Source organism: Papaver somniferum, chromosome 11, assembly GCF_003573695.1.
Source record: "Papaver somniferum cultivar HN1 chromosome 11, ASM357369v1, whole genome shotgun sequence".
NCBI lineage: Eukaryota > Viridiplantae > Streptophyta > Magnoliopsida > Ranunculales > Papaveraceae > Papaver > Papaver somniferum.
In genome coordinates this window covers 127,429,785-127,450,665 of record NC_039368.1, presented here as the reverse complement: position 1 = coordinate 127,450,665, position 20,881 = coordinate 127,429,785, and the positions used below count along the sequence as shown (strand labels likewise).

At 36.3% G+C, this 20,881-nt stretch overlaps 1 protein-coding gene across 1 annotated transcript; it reads left to right on the top strand.

Annotated features, from left to right (window-relative positions):
* Positions 1 to 7,174: 7,174 nt before the first annotated feature.
* LOC113320113 (aspartic proteinase CDR1-like) lies at positions 7,175 to 9,852 on the top strand. The gene is made up of 2 exons (XM_026568053.1): positions 7,175 to 7,874; positions 8,409 to 9,852. Exon 2 carries the CDS (start codon positions 8,441 to 8,443, stop codon positions 9,779 to 9,781), a length of 1,341 nt encoding a protein of 446 aa, XP_026423838.1. The 5' UTR covers positions 7,175 to 7,874; positions 8,409 to 8,440; the 3' UTR covers positions 9,782 to 9,852.
* Positions 9,853 to 20,881: the final 11,029 nt, after the last annotated feature.

Here is a 20,881-nt window from a genome sequence, read left to right as displayed (position 1 = left end):
CTTGGTAAGGTGATTGGATTCAACATAGTTGGGCTACATGATTGCTTGGAAGAAAACATAGGTCTATTATCTCGGGAAGCTTTCAGATTAATAGGGGAAGTTGCATGTGCTGCAGCGATACCGATTCGTGCATTGCAAGTATTTGAAGGACTCGGGATACCAATAAAAGCGTGTACTGCTGCAAGAGATAAAAGAAGGAAGTTTCCATATTTGTCTCGGTACAACAGGGAAGTAAAGAAGTTACGGGAAGATTGTGTTCTGTGAAAAATAGGGAATGATATCCTCATATGATTTGTAACTGTTAATAAAAGAAGAGTTTTGTTAAGTTTGGAAACAAATGAAACAAGCAAGGAAGCTTAGAAGAGAATAATCTCGTAACTTGGCCGTGAAGAAGAAGAAAAACATTAAAAAGGAAAGGAGATAAATGGGAGTTATTGCGAGAGATTCGAAGGCCCTGTTGAGTATAAAAGAGATGGTCGGATCCTAGAGAAGAAATATAGAGATTCTGGGATAGCATAGAGAGCTAAGAATCGAGAAATTACGAGTTGCAGACAAAGTTTTCTGCTGTTGCAACTCAAGAATACGAAGAACAAGGTACGCTCAAGACAATCGCAGAAGCAGTCGCAGAATAGTCGCAATAGAAGCACGAAAGATATATATCGTTTATAATTCAATAGAGAGAGATCTTCAGCCACTGTGCTATTTAGTAGCTGAACTGTTGAGCCAGTCGCGAAATACCTTCGGCGACTGGAAATCATTGTAAGCAGATTTTTATTATTTTTAATACAATGATTAATCTAGTTTTCTCCACTTTTAGATTCATGAGTAGCTAAATTTCTTTTCTAGGGTTTTGGAAGAAGCTATTTTTCATGCGTAATTATTTTCTTTAACATAAATACTCCAATATTGTGCTTTTAAATTCTTAAATTTTTTCTCTTCTTTACATACTTCATAACAATTGTTTTGGGTAGTTTCTACCGATCTTTTAAAAGCGAAGGAAAATTAGGCCTTAGAATAGCGACAAGAGTCATAAAAAAAAAAGATCTTGTAACGTTATATCTTCCAGAGCATGAGATTGAGTTCGAATTTTTTTTGAGTAAACTAGGGGTATTTTGTCAAAGAAATTGCTATTGAGTTACAAATATCGGAAGTAGTGGAATCCAAAACCCTATAATCATCTCTCATTGATAAACAAAAAATAAATTTTAATTAGTTTGTCTTAGTATTTTATTTTAATAATCAAAAACCAAGTCATTAAAAAGAGTTCGAGCAACGAATCTTTCTTACCACTTGTAAAAACTGCATCATCTTCTAAGAAGTCAGATAGGCTGGGAGAACTCTACAACAATTTGGACTTATTTGTGATGTGGTACACCTTGAGTAGTTTATAACTTATTTTGACTCTTTTATATGTGCATATATATAAGACAAATATGACACTTAGTACGGATTTTGTTGTCATAAAATATTTGCACAAAAGGTTGATAACCTCTTGAACATGTATATGATCTTCTCTTTGTAGCTTAGCCTCAACAAGATAGAGATACAAAATTTTTGTCTCCGGAAACATTGGGTTTTTAACTTCAAATATATATATATATATATATATATATATATAATAATTTATAGATCAATGCATCAAACATGAAGTTTACTCACGTTTATAGACTGAATGCATCTACTAATGTTTGGCAGGGTCGGTATGTGTATTGGTGCATGTACCTTCCTGATCACGAGTCAACATAACTTTTTTGTATCCGTATGATTATGTGTACCAAAGTTGATAGACGCATTTATATGTCTAATTTGTCTTCAATGTTTCGTATTGTTAGTACTCGTTTTCGTCCTTATTATGCTGTTTTGTGTGTTTGTAGGTATTTTTTGGAAATAAATATTGTAGGAAAAATCGGCTCGAAAAGTTGCTCGGGGCAACCCGGAGGAGATTTGCTAACCGGACCCCAGTTTTGGATAAGGGGCACTCAATTACTAAGGGGAACCTTCGTTAATATTGGAACCCAGAGCGCCATATGCTATTTGCATCCCATACAGGATAAGGGCACTCCATCTTCCACGTTTGAAGTCTGAAATTGGCGGGAAATTAGTTTGAAAATTCCGGTCACCTGCATATTTGACTGGGATGATTTCTGGACATAATTTCATGCAGTTTTCTCGTGGATTTAGTTTCGTTTGGGCCTGTTGATGGTAAACAGGCTTTCTAGTGGACTTTGATTCGAAAATGGAAGGTTATATTCACCGTAAGAAGAAAACAGGGTACGTGTCCGAAGTGAGTTAATTTTGAGATATTCTACCCTTTCCCGAGTATTTATGAAGTTGGCCTGTGTTGGGATAAATATTTGGTAAGCCTTCAACTTATTTGGATGGTGGTTGAATGCTGCAGATGTGTAATGAACTAAACAGGAAAAAAATATTTTCGATATAGATTTTCTAAGTTTTTCCGTTATGTTTGGGAAGAATACACGAGGAAACACGAGTGGGACTCAATCTAGTACAAGCATTCATCGTGTTGGTGTGAATTATTACATAAGAATACGCGTAGATGAGTTAAACAGGGAAAAAAATATCGGTAATATGCAGAGGGAGTAAAGAAAAGAATTTGGCATTAACTCGAGATATTTTAAGGAGCTGTGGGCATATAAAGATGTTGTGGGAGTCTTACCAAGGTTATGGAGAGTTAGGGGAAGAAAATAGAGGAGTTCGATCGAGTTGCAGAGTTGTTTCTGCTGCTGCAGAAACCCTAGAAGACGAAGAACATAATTCCCACGGAGAGCAGTCGTTTATGTTACAGTGAATGCGACAGTGGCGAGACAGTCTTATATGCTACAGCGACAGCGACACCTTCTTCATATAGTTCTCTGTAAAAATTAGGTTTGTAACAGAAATAACTGTTACAAATCCGGTTTTAATTATTTTTCCTCATTTTCACCAGTGTAAACACTTTTTGAGCAATGAAAAATTCCTTTGAGTGTGTTTCCAACATGATGAGCTAAACCCTATCACTGGGACAACGGAGGAAGTTGTATTTCATCCTTGGGGTAATTTAATTAATTCCTTATTTACTTTTTGCACCGATTTTAAATGATTTATGATTTCTATTAATCAGTTGTTATCTTGTTAGATAGTGTATGCTTAGTCTTAGGTGCTTTAGATACACTATGCTTGTAATTTACAATTGATGTTCTACGAAATCTACTTTGGCAAAGAATAGAGTTATTGTTTCATTTGTCTTGAGCTATAAATGTTTAGGATTAATTTATAAACCCCATGAACATAAAAAGCAGTTGAATCGCGAGTCCCGGTCTCTGTTCATCCTGTGTCAAAATTTGTATATATATTTTCTTATTTGTAGTATTTTTATTTTATTAAAACTTAAAATCAATCCAACAAAGTCGGGGTGAACGACAACCTTTCTTACCACTATCTAAAATCTCATCAAAAGGTCGTTGCCGAACTATAGATCGTCGGTATGCACACTGGTATGTGTACTGCAGCTCCGAAACTATAAAAGTTGCGCCAGTACGTGTACTGTCCTTGCATACAGATTTCAGTAGTTCTATAATCTACCTCATATACAATTTTTTTTGATCCAACATAATACGTGCGCCCTGATTCTTTTGCTTTCCTCATACCATTTACTAGGACTTCTTGGGGAGGATGCATTTTCGACACAATCAAGTTGTGTTGAGGTGAACAAGATCTTGCTCACAACAGGGAATCGAAAACATAAGTTCATGCATGCACACTAGAAATTTAACAACTTCTTTGAAACTTTCAACAATTGTTTCATACCTCATTAAGATGTTATCTCTTGTTGTCATCGCACTCGTTGCTTTACTGATCTTTTGTGGTACCCATTTTTGAATAGCTTTTAGAGCAACAAATTTCTTTTTCTCCCCATCCTCAAATTACTAGCTTTTACTGCTAAGGATCGGCAGTTAGTATAATGTAATCTTTTAGTAGTATATTCTTTGTGGCAGTTAGTATAGAGAAATCTCGTGGCAGTATATTTTCTGTTGTACTAAGCTGAAAATACGAAAGTTTTTTTTTTTTCTTTTTCTTATTTTCCTTTTTAAAAAGTAATAAAAACATTCTGTTAGAACTAATGATATTAATTGTTTACACCTGCTTCAATTGGACCTGCCAATTGAAGGGGCCAGTTGAGATGCCATTTTTTCTTTCTCAGCTAATGAAGTTTTTAGCTTAATCTTAAATCTAGCATTTCCTGGTCTAGAAACAAAAGAACATTTCCAACTCTCTCTCTTAAGTTAAGAAAATACGTAAGTTATAAAAGAACTACTTGTTGTCCATTTGACAGAATGTAGACTGCCATTTACTCCATTGAGGACATTGATGATGTCTCCCTCTAGATGTAAATGTTTGGTCCCTTTCCTGATTGACTTTCTCACCTCATCCAGCGCTATTTTCCCTTCACAAAATTGGTCAAAAAGACCAAAACAGAAAATTCCTGGGTGAAATAGATTGTTAGCTTTAGATAATGTTTATATAGCCAAAAAACAGAAAAATACTGTTCATTTAGCTAAAATGGATATTTGACCCAGAATATTTTTTATTTATTAACCTGAGGAGACAAATATGTCCTTATCTTCTACAAATCTTTACTGCGTTGGGTTAGTAAAGGTTGGAAAAAAGAACAGAGTACTCTGCAATTTCAGAAAAAAACAGAGTACTCTGTTTCATGAGTTAATATATTAAATAGAGTACTCTGTTTCAGGGTAATTAAAAAAAAATTCTACACAACAGATCCTACTCAGAGCTTTATGATTTTACACAACAACTACCACAACACAACCTACTCAGAGCTTCTACGTACGCATAATTACAACCATTTCAGTTGACAATCGAGTCCAAATGATGTCATCACCAGTCCACCTACTTCCACGATAACCATTGCTTCATGAATAACAACAACACCAACTTCTAATTGAACTCGATCTCTGCAAAAAAGAAAATATGAAGTTACATAAAACAGCGTAATCTCAGCAAAAACAGAGTGATCTTAGCAATATAAAACAGAGTAACATAAAACAGGGCAATCTCATAAAACTGGTAATCTCATAGAACATAGTAATCATGAAGCAATGGTTATCGTAAAACAGAGTAGTCTCATAAAGCAGAATTGGTTCCGCGGGTTAGAGGTGGAAGTGCAAGATCTGGAGTTCGCTTGCAGAGATGCTGTAATGTGCAGCTTCAGTTGGTGATGTGACGCTGTTGCTTCCGTAATGAGATGTTGCTGCTTGATTGCAGTCGCTGAAATGGTGGAGCTCTATATTGCAGTTCAGTTACCTGTATGGATAACTGCCAAGGATTGAATCCAATGGCCTGGGTTGTGCCGAACCTGCAACTATCAGATGTATGTTTAGGAATTGAACGAACTGGAGAATGGTAAGGCAAGTTGGTGTGCAGTGAGTTTGAGTTGCAGTTGCTGTAATTGGAACTGATGCCATGAGTTCAATGTCTTTGAAGAGATAGTGCTACTAGTTGATGCTGGGAAGCTAGAATGAGGCTCAAATGAGGTGCTGGTAGATGTATGAGCAGAGAATGAGATGCATTTGAGATGGAGCTGAAATAGCAGGCATAGGCATGCAGGTGCAGGTTGAGCTGAAACGTAATATAATGGAGCAATAGAGAATGAAGTATGAGCTGCGTAGAAGTATGTTGGCCTGAGATTTTCAAATGGGTACAGGTTGATGGGATCGCAGGTGGATTCCGCAAGATAATAAGGATAACAGTAGTTCAAAACCATAAAACAAAAACAAGTTGAGGATAACAGTAGTTCAAAAAATGACAGTAAGTAGCCATATATCTCAACAAACAAACAACCCAGCAAACAAGAACCCTAGTAATGGATAAAAGGGCCAGTTTACCATTACATGAGCTCAAACACTCAACAGATAGTGCCCCATAACAACAATGAGCAATATAAACATACATAAACCAGTTTGAACATGATGAAACCAGCTCAACCCAATCTAAACACAGGATGAAATCAATTTTCATCCTGGTTTCAACATGGGGGAAACCTAACTCAACCCAATCTAAAACTGGATGAAACCAGTTTCATCTAAGATTAAACATGGGTGGAACCAAATTCAATCCACTGTTGAATTAGATGAAACTGGTTTCATCCAAGTTCAAACATGGATGAAAACAAAATTTTATTCAATCTAAGAAAGGATGAAATTGGTTTCCTCCTATTTTAAGCTTGTAAGGAAACAAATTTCAATTTAACTCAATTTAAAACGGGATGAAACCAGTTTCATCCTAGTGTGAATGTGGATGGTACCAAATTCAGTTTCATCCTAATCATTAGAATGAAACCCAGTTTAGTAAAGGATGAAACTTGTTTACAATGAGTGATACCTAATTCAAAAATCATAGATTCATCCTACCTATAGATGAAACCGGTTTCATCTTAGTTTAAAATGGGTGAAAGCAAATTCAAACCAACTTAATATAGAATGAAAACCAGTTGTATGGTAGTTTAAAAATGGGTGAAACCAAATTCAACCCAATTTAGTATAGGATGAAACCCATTTTCATCCTTGTTTACAATGAGTGATACCTAATTAAAAAAACATAGATTCATCCTACCTATAGATGAAACTGGTTTCATCCTAGTTTAAAATGGGTGAAAGCAAATTCAACCCAATTTAGTATAGGATGAAAACCAGTTGCATGGTAGTTTAAAATGGTGAAACCAAATTCAACCCAATTTAGTATAGGATGAAACTCATTTTCGCCATGTATGTTCAACTAAATATAGCACAAGATAAAACTAGTTTCATCTAATTAAGATGAACGAATTTGAAATCAAAACACAATTAAGGTCAAGAAACTTACCAATTTGAGCATAGTCTTCATCCTTACCAATTGGAAAAAAACAGAGTACTCTGCAATCTCCACAAAAAACAGAGTAACACCCTAATTTGGGAAATTGCAGAGTACCAATTTCTTATCTTCTGAAATCGAATTAACATAAAACCCTAATTTGATAAATTTAATCAAATTACGAAAACCCATTTTGATGGTGGTGTTGCTTGTATCTATGATGGTGTTGTTGGATAAATTTGATGATGTCGATGGTTGTGTTGGTGATTTGTGGAGGATATGGAGATGGTAGAGGTGCATGATGATGTTACTGGTTTTGATATTGGAGACGGTGTAGAAAGAAGACGAAGACGATGATACTTGTTTGTTTGGTAATGGAGCTGATGGAAAACGAGAAAGATCAGGTGCATAAGTGATGGAAAACGAGAGCTTTCTCTGGCTTTTTTAGATCTGGTTATGTTTCAGGAAACGGAGAAGACGAGAAGAAGATATCCCTTTGACGGTTTCAAAAGGGTAGTAATGTAAACTCCTCATTTTAAAGATTCCTCTGTCCATTTGACCCAGGATGAATCCTAACTGTCCATATGGCCCAGAAAATGTGCAATTTTGGCTATATAGCCCATTTTCTGTTTTCCCTTCGACTTTTTCCACATTTAAAGACTTCCAAGACAGCATCTTACTCCGTTGTATTCACCTGCAACGGTTCTAAGAATTAGACCAATTCCCGAACACTGGAATTCTGTTTTTTTTTGTCACTAATTGGAAAGAAAGAAAAGTTCAAATGATCAACAATTATGTGTTGTCTCTCGCATAAACACGCTAGACATTTATATGGTTGTGTTTACTCATAAACGCTAGACATTTTTTTTGGAAAAAAACCTGACGATGGATCTCGTTTTATAGATCATTCAAAACCCTTTTAAGACAGTGAAGGCTTATATGAATGGCTTGTGATGCCATTTGGATTGTCCAATGCACCTAGTACTTTCATGTGGTTAATAAATCAGGTACTACAACCTTTCCTTGATAAATTCATCTTTGTTTATTTCGATGATATTTTGATTTACAATCGCATTGAAGAAGAACATCTCTTTCATCTCTCACAAGTATTTCAAGGTCTTGCTGATAATTCACTCTATGTGAATCTTAAAAACTGTACTTTTATCTCCAACATAGTCACTTTTCAGGATACATCAATTGCAGTTGACAACTCAAAAATTAAAGCCATATATGAATATCCAAATCCAACTCGTATTAAATTTTGATATCTAAAGATATAAATGCTTTCTTAATAAATTTCGATATATAAAGATCTGACTGATATATTCCTTAATACGCATTAATTAAAAATCATTTCCATTAATATGAAAATATTTCTTTAACTTCTATAAGATTTTATCTTGGTCCATTATTACTATAAATTGAAGTTCAAAATTACACATAGTTGTGTCTATAAAAAATATCTATTTGGTTAAAAATGTGGTTTTTTTTTTTCATTTTTCTTCTAACAATTATTCATGCTTTATGTCTATCAAAATCAGTCATCGCGGTGAATCCAAATACAGGGTTTAGTATGAAGATGATTCACATAAACTCCAAAGAGTCGCCTTTATATACAGGTGACCATTTAACACGGGTCGAAAAGCTTCAAAGACTCGCCGAACAATCCAAAGCTCGATCAGTTTACATCGAGTCACAAAGATTACTCCAAAGTAATTCAAAGCAATCCATGAATCCGGATGATGTACGTATTCCTTTAGTTTACGAACACTCGGGGTTATACGTTGCAAAGGTTGGTTTAGGTACGTTTCGTGGTAGACCGATACCATTCATGGACTATTATTTGATAATTGATACAGGTAGTGAACGAACATGGCTTCAATGTGAAGGTTCCACAAAAACTTTCACTCAAGATATGCCACTTTATCCTTGGAATTTATCAACTACATATCATCCTATTCCTTGTAATACACATCCAATTTGCATGGGAGATAAGTGCAATGCTGATGGCCAATGCACTTATTCAGTGCGCTATGCGTCTGGATCAGTTACATCTGGTATTATTGCTACGGAAAAATTCGCTCTTGGCTCTGATACTGGTGGCCTTGAAAATATTGAATTACACATAGGTTGTGGTTTTCACCAAGAGAATTTCGAAGGTTTTCTAGGAAGGAATCATTTACGTGGAAAACGTGATCTTATTGCAGGAATACTTGGTTTAGGATCCGGAGAATGGTCTTTTATAAATCAGTTAGGTGCTTCCGGAAAAGGTAAATTTTCCTACTGCTTTGAGGCTATTAACTGGAAACTTGAGGGATCGAATACATATTTAAGGTTTGGTGCAGATGCAAAAATTGGAGGTGCATTTCAAAAAGTATATATAACTCCCATTATAGTGACTCCGTTTCCGACGACCCTCTATTACTTAAATCTAGAAGATATTAGTGTAGGTAACAAAAGAGTAGGATTTCCTAAAGGTACTTTCAAGGTTAACGATAAAAGAGAAGGTGGTACTATCATAGATTCTGGTACTGCAATGTCCATATTGTATAAAGATCATTTCCATAGAGTTGCAGATTTGGTGAAGGCATATTTTAACGGGCTTGGAGTTGAATATATTGGTTCAGACGGTAGATTTGATGTTTGTTTTCGTTTACGTGGAAGATTTGATATTAATAACTATCCTTCTATTACACTACATTTTCAGCAGGCTGATTATGTAATTCAAGATTATAAAGCTAATTTCGCGATGCTATCGTTTGAAGTTGTTTGTTTTGCCGTTGTCAAAGGGAGCACAACTAGTGCTCCAGCGTTTACTTTAGGAGCATTTCAACAAGCTAATAAACGTATTTTATATAACCTTAATGATCGCTCACTCTCATTCGCTACAGAATATTGCGAATTAGATTCATGAAGGGACAATGCCGTGTAATTTGGAAATTATCTAAGAATAGAATGATTTAATGGGAAGTTTATTTAATTATAAATGAATCTCCTAAAATTGATACAAATATGTTTATTTAAGACATTTTTACGATTGTAAGTCTTCCAAATCGCTTGCACATATGAAACCTCATGTTAGCTAACGATCTTTTCCTTCTATAATTTGTTCATGATTACACTTTGGGTTCTTCAAATGACTTACGATACATGTATGCAGCTTGCGTGGTGATCATTTTTAACAATTTCTAACCACAACAACAATTTGCTTAGACCATGAAACATTTTCGTTGAACTAATCCGAGAAAAAGAAAGTTGATAAGGTTCCTAATTCTTCTCCCATCGTGATTCGTGCTGCATTTTGTAGCCCACGTTATAATGCTAGAGAATTGGAACGGCTCTTTCTGGAAATTTTTTTTAGGCATTTAATAAGACTAATAAATTTCTGAGAATCATATCTCAAGTGAATTATTCTTCATCCATCATCAATTTTTGAAGTTTTTCTGCTAATTCCTGTAACTTTGTGGGAGATTTATCGAATCCATAACAAATCTGCCATAAAAAAAAAACAATTAGAAAACGACACTAGATTAAAAAAAAAAGAGTCTGTGAGGTTCCATTTATAAAAATAATAAACTTAATGCTTCAACAAAATAATAATAATAATAATAATAAACTTAAGAAACAAACCCTGTTTTCTATATGATGTATGACTTCCGTTCCACCACGACAATGAGTAGAACGAACAATTTTAAGTTGGTGATTTTCAAGCTCATCTAGAATACCAGGTACCAAAAGAGTCTGTGAGGTACCATTTATAGAAACAACAACTCTGTCACCCTTTACACGAATCGTTACAGAAAATGATGTACGTTCTGGATGAGCAACTCGGATATTGTAGGAGTGGAATATCCCACAATAAATAAGTATGCGAAGTGAAGATTATCTAACATAAGCGAGGACTATCGCACATAGAAAAGTTGAGATGACGTATTTGATGATGTCAGCAAAGTCACGAGTAAAGTGTGATGATTTATGCGAAGTATAAAGTGTGATGATCTATGCGAAGTACAAGCTGTCCGACAATGAGTGAATGTACATGAGCGAATTAACGCACAGAGATTCCGAAAATAGTGGATCTCTTAGCTGTCATCCACTATGAAGGATCCTATATAAAGGGAAAAGGTTATCACATAGAGAGAGATCTTTTAGTGTGTGTTAGACAAGAAACTAGGAGAGAGAAAGTTTATTTGGAGAGCAAGTAAAGTCATTGTCTTATCTTGTAACCAATTATAGAGTTTGATAAATAATAAAATAATTCCATTATGATTACTTAAAATCTTGTCTAAATAGATAGGGATGTGGTTGTAGGATTTCCTGCAACTACATTTTTGGCCCCAGAAACAGCTTTGGGTGATAAATCCTGTTGATGAGTCTACCGAATCTTGAAAAGATAGATCTGGAAATTTTGGAGAAAATACAGAACAATAAAGAATCTATGGAGAAAGCAAGAATTGTAACGAGAAGATGAGGTAGAAATATACAATGTAATTCTATAACTAAAACAACAATCTCCGATGCAGATTTTCAAGAAGGAATAACATGAAGAATTCATAAGTGGAATTATGGAAAAAGAATCTCCATTAAAAGAATGGGAGAAAGTGGAGATTACGTTTGCAGCAGATGAGATCCCGGAAGAAAATTTAAAGCGAACAGATCCATTGGTAATTACAGTCACAGCTGCGCGAAGAGAACACGGTGCAGTGGGGAAGAAATCAGAGGAATGGGTGGTTCATAGAACGTTGATAGATACAGGAAGTGCAGTCGATGTCTTATTTTATCAGACATTCAAAGCAATGGGATACGAAGATGCAAAGATGACACCTCCAACTTATAATATACATGGATTTAATAAAACAATTACAAAGCCAAAAGGAGAGATTTGTTGTGCGAATATTACTAGGAGAAATAGAAACGAAAGTAACACTATGTGTAATTGATATAGAGTCACCATACAACATGTTGTTGGGAAGACTATGGGTGCACGCGATAAAAGCTGTAGCGTCAACACTACATCAATGCATCAGATTCCCAGGTCCAAGTGGAATAGGCGAAATTAAAGGAGATATTACGAGTGCGAAGATTTGCAATCAAATAGATGTAATAAATTATGAAGGACGAGCAAAGAAGCGAAAAGATCGCTGGAGACAAGCCAAAAAGCTAAAAAAGGAAAAATAATTTCAGATATACATTGTCAGAGCGAAAGAAGGAAAAGGAATACCAGGTGAAGCACTAGCGAAGGAAGGAGAACTGATTAAAGAGATTAAAGAACCAACACCAATGGGAGAACCACAAGCGAATTTCACTGCTGTAGAACCAACAAAGGAAATAAATGTTGGATCCGAAGAAGAACCAAAAATATTAAAAATAGGAACCAAAATGGACGAAGAAGAAGAAGAAAGAACGATAAATATCTTGCGAGAGTATAATGATATCTTCGCATGGAGTATAGAGGAAATGCCAGGTATAGATCCGTCTTTAGCATGCCATAAATTGGATAAGGAAGATTGCAACTGATTATCATCCTCAAATAGAAGCTAGAGTTGCAAAAGATGTTGGATGCACGAATTATAAGACCAGCAAAATATGCGGAATGGATAGATAATATGGTGGTGGTACCAAAAAAGAACAAAGGGACAAGGATTTGCATAGATTTCACTGATTTAAATAAAGCTTGCCCGAAAGACAGTTTTCCTCTACCAGATATCCCACAAATGGTAGAATCAGCATCAGGAAATGATAGAGTCTCAATGATGGATGTATATAAGGGTTATAATCAAATTCCTTTGGCTGAAGAAGATCAAGAACATACTGCTTTTTTCGCACCAAGAGGTTTATACTATTATACGAAAATTTCATTCGGATTGAAGAATGCGGGTGCGACATATCAAAGAATGATGGAGAAATTGTTTGAGAAGTGGATACATACAACATTAGAAGTCTATGTCGATGATATGCTAGTAACGAGTAAAGAGGCAAAAGATCATGTCGATGATTTGAAGGAAATCTTCGAGCAGATGCGAAAATTCAATATTAAGGTAAATCCAGAAAAATGTGTCTTTGGAGTATCATCAGGAATTTTTTTGGGTTACATAATCTCCAAAAAGGGAATAGAAGTATATCCGGATAAAGTACAAGCGGTTAGAGATATGCCCCCCCCCCCCCTGTAACGGTGAAAGATGTTCAGAAGCTAAATGGGTTAATAGCTTCGTTGGGAAGATTTATCTCACGTTCTTCAGACAAGTGTAAACACTTTTTCAATATATTAAAGAAGGAGACAAAATTTGAGTGGACGGAAGAGTGTGATAAAGCATTGCAGAGTGTAAAAAATTACTTAGTGAATTTATCTATTATGCAAAAGGAGGAACCGGGAGAGGAGTTGCTACTCTATTTAGCATCAACATCGCACGCATTAAGTGCAGTATTGTTACGTTCGGATCATGGAGTAGAAAAATCAATATATTACATAAGTAAAACGTACAACTCTGCAGAAAAGAATTATTCAAAAATTGAAAAAATTAATCCTCACACTAGTCTATGCATCATTCAAGCTTCGCATTTACTTTCAAGCTCATAAGATAAAGGTATTAAGGAGAGTACCAATTGAACCCGCAATGAAGAATTCAAAATGATCAGGAAGAGTTGAAAGGTGGAATGCACAATTGGGAAATTATGAAATTGGTTATGAGATTTTATCTTCGCCAAAGTCACAAGTCATCGCTGAGTTTCTAGCAGAATTTCCATTAGAAAAAGATGAGTATGTTGAAGAAATGATGGATGTTGATGAGGAGCATGGGAATATTAAAGATCTATTAACTGAACGAAATTCAAATAGATGGTAAATATTAGTAGATGGATCATCTAATGGATAAGGGAATAAAATTGATATTGTATTCATTTCACCGACTGGAGCGCGAATGGCTTACTCATTCAGGTTGGAATTCGCATCCACAAATAATGAAATTGAGTATGAGGCAGTTGTATATGCACTAAGGATATCAATCGAAATGAAGATAAAAGATGCGCGAATAACTAGTGATTCACATTTGGTAATTCGCCAGATAGAAGGTACATATAGTACAGATGAACCATCTTTACAAAAATACAAAAAATTGGTCATGGATTTAGCAGTGCGAATACCAAAAATAAGTTGGAGGCACATAGGCAGAAAGGACAATAGATTCGCAGATGCATTGGCCTTCATACCTTCCATGTTGGTAGATCCAGTTGCAAGGGATATAAAAATACAAACACTCTTTTTACGATCTATAGAGAAAGGAGAAGAAACACAAACAGATGTGATTATAATAGAAGATATGGAAGGAGAAAATATGAGTGAAGACAAGGATTGGAGAGATGAGATCCATTTATATCTAGAAAAGGGAGAAGTACCAAGAAAAATATTAGAAGCACACAAGTTAAAAAGTCGTGCGACGAATTATGAACTAAGGGATAGCATTCTTTATAGAAGATCATTTCTTGGACCTTCGCTCAGGTGTCTTACGCGAAAAGAAGGAATAAAAATCTTAAAGGCACTACACTACGAGTATGTTGGTAATCATAGTGGAGGAAGGTCACTCACATACAGAGCAAAGATACAAGGATACTATTGGCCATACATGCATGAGGACGCGAAACAAGTCTCAAGCGATGCGAAAAATGTCAACGTCATGGTAAGAAGATACACGCACCCGGAGCAATGCTAAACACGTCAACAAATGTATGGCCCTTTGGAAAGTGGGGAATCGACATTGTTGGACCGTTTATACCAGGAATATGGCAAAAGAGATATTTAATCGTTGCAACAGACTATTTTACAAAGTGGGCAGAAGTAAAAGCGGTTCAACATATTCGTGATAAGGACATTTTCACATTCATCTTTGAAAATATCATATGCAGATTCGGCATTCCTGCACAACTGGTATCTGATAATGGAAAACAATTTGAGGGAGAGAATATAAAAATGTTTCTTAATGCATTCCAAATCTAGAGTGGAAAATCTACTCCTTTATATCCACAAAGTAATGGCCAAGTAGAAGCAACGAATAAAACGATCGCAGACAAGTTGAAGAAGAAGTTAGAAGGGCACAACAAAGGATGGTGCGAACAAGTACATAATGTAGTATGGACATACATGAAAACAAGAAGAGAAGCAACATGAATGTCACCTTTCTGTTTGACATATGGGGTAGAGGTAGTGTTACCAACGGAAGTTATCATTCCTACAACAAAGAAAGAAGCTTGGGAGAAGAATCTAAGTGCAGATCTAATTTTAACAAAACTTGATGATTTAGAAGAAACAAGAGAGGTCGCTTTGCAACATATGGGAAATTATCAAAAAAGATTCGCTCGAGAATACAATAAACGTGTTAAGATAAGAGAATTCCAACCAGGAGAATTGGTGTTGCGAGAAATTCCATTTTATCAAAGAGGAGGAGATGGGAAATTAGAAAAGAAGTGGGATGGACCTTACATAATAAAAATAATAGTTGGAAATGGAGCTTATGAGTTAATGGATCCAGAAGGAAGGGATATAGGTCGCAAGTTAGATCGTCCTTGAAATAAGTTATATTTGCCTTTTGTGTTTATTCTCGATTTCTTCATTCTATCTCTCTCTATATTGCCTTTTGTGTTACTCTAAGAATGACAACTGATTATGGGAGAAAGAAAAAAGATTGATCTCTTTGAATCAACTCCAACCTACTGAAGTACTCGGTCCCATTTTATAAAGATCTCTTTCCCGAACCCCACCCATGCATATGAAAATGAAACCATGCGCATGTTGTGGATACCAAAACCACACTCGACGCGTGGCGCCATATGGAAGAAGGAGTAACTTAGCATCTCTAGAATTATATACATAATATCTTAGCTTAATTTCTTTAATTTATATGTAAAGGACATTTTTGTAAATTCATTTCTACTCTCAAGTACTTAAGAAAATATCAAAGAGAGAGAAAGGAATAAAATTTTATTTTCTCTAACTTCATCTTCTTCCCCAAAACTAGATCTAGAAGAGCTCCAAAAACTCATTAATGGAGTCTCATCTTGTAAATCAATTAATCATAGTGAAGAATCATGGATGTAGATCAATTATGATCGAACCATGTAAAAATCTAGTGTCTCATTTACATTCTAGTACTTTTATCATCATTTTGTGAGTAATAAGTTTAGATCTAGGAATTGTTTAGGGGTTTGGAGTTGAAATGAGTCAAAGACAAGATAATACAATATTTGGGTGTGACTATGGATTTTCCATAGTTACATTTTGGCGCTAGAAACAGGGAAGGGCTGAACCTGTGTTTGTTGATTCAAGAGAGTTTCAGTCATGGTTTCATCTTCATCAGCAGATCTAGCGAGATATGAAAACTTTAGGGGCAAAACATGGTGTTATGTCCAAAGAGAATGAATCTCAGCCAACATCTCTGTTCCGTTAAGACGGTAGCAGAGAAAATCCCCATCAACAATCAATCTTAAAAGATGAATCCTCTCTTATTTTTTTCATTTTACTCATATAATTCTTAGATCTGATTATTTAGAACAAAGTCTTGGAAGGAGTTTACAAAACTAATGAACTATTCTTCAACGAAATTCGATTTCCTCTTCAACCCATGTTTTAAAACGAGTTCTGATTGCAGATTTTATTTCAATGAATCGTACTTTACAAACCCCTTGCATAAAGTTTGAAAATGTTTGATATCAAAATTTCAACACTGATTGAGGAGTTTCTTCCCACGAACAAAACCTTATAGTTTCACTCTTCGTATGGCAGAAATTATCTAAAGTTCTTTGGATTGTTTAGTGACTTAATTGATTGCTCGTAGTGAAGAAAGAAATCATACAACTTTGTTAAGAAGCCTTTGCAGTCCATAGAGGAAAGATTTGAAGGCCATAACTGGAAGCAACGAAGTAGGAGTGGAAATTTCTTCCGGCAGAAATCAACTTTATGATCCTAGGCGAAGAATAATTTAGCGAAGAGGAAGATCAACTTTCTGGTGAATACACGATCACCAAACTGCGAGAAAAGAACACCCAAGTTCAGTTCACTTCGGCGAAGACAAACTAAACCATCACTTGGGAAGAAAATGGGATGATTGCAGTGCGTCAACCACGAAACAGGTGCCAGCGAAGAAAAGGGATAAGAGAGTCAAAACCTACTTCTCCAAAGCATCATCAGCAACCAGCGAAGTTCTCATCCAACATTAGCCATGACGAGATATCAGCTTGAGCGAAGAAGATAATGAACCACGAGCAAAGAAGAGGACAATACTTCGTCAACCAGCGAGCAAAAGAGGAAGGCGAAGTACCACTTCGTCTAAATATGAGGAAGAAACCGGATCACGAAGAAGAAATATCCAGTGAAGTGCAACCACGAAATAAGAGACGTAGGCAAAGTTTACTTCATCAGAAGTTCCATCCAAGGGCAACTCGTGATTACTCGTCAAGACAGCCGATCAACTGTTATGCATTACTTATTAATACAACCATATGATGAAAAGACTCTAACCTTTTATGACTATTGCTCGTTGTGATCATGAGTGACAGGTACATGGACGATATCGGGAAGCAAACTTAAATTGCTAACTGACAAAACTTTGGTAATTCTTTTCTTAATTTTATTCATGATACTTTCATAGATATTTATACATTACGGTTTTCAAAACTTACCTAAGACACTAATTTGAGACTTTCCTTATAAGTCTCACAATCATGACTTACATAAACAATCCTTTCCTAATATATACCACTTACCTTATCAGTCTCAAGTTCGTGACTGATATGGACAATACTTTCCATAGACTGACCACTACGGTCTTGGAAAGTATTACCACTTTCCTTAATACCCCCCCTCAAGACGGAGCATGCAGGTCACAAATGCCCATCTTGGACAAAAGACCTTGAAACTGAACTCGGCCTAATGCTTTGGTGAAGATATCCGCCAACTGTATCCCTGTGGGAGTATACGAGGGAGAAATAATTTTCTGTACTATCGCATCCCTGATGATATGACAATCCACTTCTATATGTTTAGTTCTTTCGTGAAATACGGGATTCTGAGCAATATACAATGCCGACTGACTATCACAAAGAAGACTCATTCCCTGTGTATGGCGAATTCCCAAATCACCTAGTAATTGCTTCAACCACTTCAATTCACAAGTAGCTGCAGCCATAGATCTGTATTCTGCTTCAGCTGAACTCCGAGAAACTGTGTACTGCTTTTTAGTCTTCCAAGACACTGGTGAATCTCCAAGAAGCACAAACCATCCTGTCAACGATCGTCTAGTCAAAGGACAGCTTGCCCAATCTGAATCACACCTCCTTTCAAACTTAAACTACTATCAGAGCGCAACAAAATTCCTTGCCCAGGATTCTTTTCAAATATCTAACTACCCGAAGTGCAGCTTCCCAATGTTCTTGTCTTGGATGCTGCATAAACTGTGACAAAATATGCACAGAATAAGCTAGATCCGGTCTAGTCACAGCCAGATAAATCAATCTTCCGATCAATCGTCGATACCTTTCTGCATCACTCAACAACGGCCCTGTTGCTAAAGCCAAACGATGATTAGTTTCCATTGGAAACTCTGCTGGTTTTGCTCCTAATAACCCCGTCTCCATAATAATGTCTAATGCATATTTCCGCTGACAAATAAATGCCTTGTTTACTGCGAGCTATCTCCAAGCCCAGAAAATATTTTAATTTTCCCAAATCTTTCATCTTGAAACACTGTCCCAAGTATGTTTTAAATTTATTTAGCTCCACTATATTATCTCCTGCAACAATCAAATCATCCACATACACCAAAACATTAAGTTGCACTTTCCTTTATCATAGTGAAGAGAGAAGTCTGAATAAGATTGCCGAAAACCATAATTCTTCAAAGCTGTTGATAGTTTCGCAAACCAACAACGTGGAGCCTGTTTCAAACCATACAATGATTTCTTCATTCTACATACCATATTAGGATTGCCTTTCGCAAATCCAGGTGGTATTTTCATATACACCTCTTCCTCCAAATCTCCATGTAGAAACGCATTGTGTACATCCATCTGATGTACTTCCCAATTTTTAACAGCTGCAACAGCTAGAAAAGTGCGCACTGTTGTCATTTTTGCTACCGGTGCGAAGGTCTCTTTGTAGTCTAAGCCTTCCACCTGATGATTTCCAAAGATCACCAATCTTGCTTTTAAGCGAACCAAATTCCCATTTTCATCATACTTCTCTGTATATATCCATTTACTTCCTAGTGCTCTCTTGCCCTCCGGCAATTCTTGCAAAACCCAGGTATCTTGTTCTTCTAGTGCTCGTATTTCTTCTTCCATTGCTTTCCGCCATCCTGGATGTCTCATTGCTTCTTTAAAATTGCGAGGTGCTGAACTCGCAGTTATAGCTGCAAGAAATTTCTTATATGGTGTAGAAAATTTTTCACAACTAACATAATATGTCAAAGGATACGGCGTACCTGAGGAGGATGATTGTGATGTATGAAGATGAGATGGACCATTTTCTCTAGTGGTGTGCGTCACAAAACCCTTAAGCCTACTCGATGGAATTTTCATACGCTTTCCTTTACCCATATCACCTTCTACGCAACACTATTACCCGGACTGACTGACTGCTTCAGCAGATCTCTCTTGGACTGCTACACGTTCTTCTTCCGTCGCAGTCATATCTTGAACTTTCACCATCTCCGTTTGTCGCAGTTGCATCAGGTATGCCTACAGCGTCTCCTGCTGTTGCTGTTATGCCTACAGCGTCTCCTGCTGTTGCTGTTACGCTTGGTACTGCCACACTCTCACTTGCTGTCGCTGTTGCTGTTACCTCTTCATCATCGCTCCAGTCAAACGCTGGATTCAACTGAGCAGTCTCAGCTGATACACCAACTCCCCTCGGTCTCAATATAATGACCAGGCTGATCACTCTCGGTGCGAGTTGCAACTGTTGGCTGCTGCACCACAGACGTTGCATTCTTATATGGGAAACTATTCTCATAAAACTGGACATCTCTTGACACTAAGAATTTTCTTTCATCCAAGTCATATACTTGCCATGCCTTTTTACCAAATGGATATCCAAGAAAAACACACCGCCTTCCTCTACTTGCAAATTTATCCCCTTTGTTATTTTGATCATGCACATAACACAGGCATCCAAACACTTTCAACTGATTATACGGAGGTTGCTTTCCAAACAATATTTCATACGGCTTTTTATTTTCCAGAATAGGTGTAGGAGTACGATTAATCAAATACGCAGCTGTCAATGCGCATTCTCCCCAAAACCGTATTGGCAAGTTGGCTTGAAATCTCAAAGCCCTTGCCACATTCAATATATGTTGATGCTTTCTCTCCACTCTTCCATTTTGTTGCGGAGTGCCTACACACGATGTTTCAAAAACTATCCCATTAGTCTTAAAATATCCACGCAGTGAATTAAACTCAGTACCATTATCACTTCTAACAATTTTGATATCTTTATCAAATTGTCGTTTCACAAGAGCTATGAAATCAAGAAACGTTCGTTCAACTGCAGTTTTATTTTGAAGCAAATGAATCCACACACCTCTTGAAAAATCATCTACTATTGTTAAAAAATACTGTGCTCCACAAGACGATGTAGCCCTATAAGGACCCCATAGATCTATATGAATCAATTCAAAAATACAACTGGCTTTACTTAGACTACTAGCAAAACTACTTCTATGTTGTTTCGCTCTTGGGAAAATATCACAAACTTCATTATGCTTCTTCAATCTACTCACACCCGGCAACCTTTGCAATACTTTTTCCGATGGATGTCCCATTCGTCGATGCCACAGCTCGTATGATGCTCCACTGACTGCCATAACTTCAACTTGAGGCACACCACAGAAAATGTATAGTCCACCTTGTCGTTCACCCATTCCAATCACCTTCCTCGTCAACCGGTCCTGTATAAGACATAAACTGTTAGTACATTGTACCGTACATACTAATTCATCAATAAGTTGTGTGACAGAAATTAGGTTAC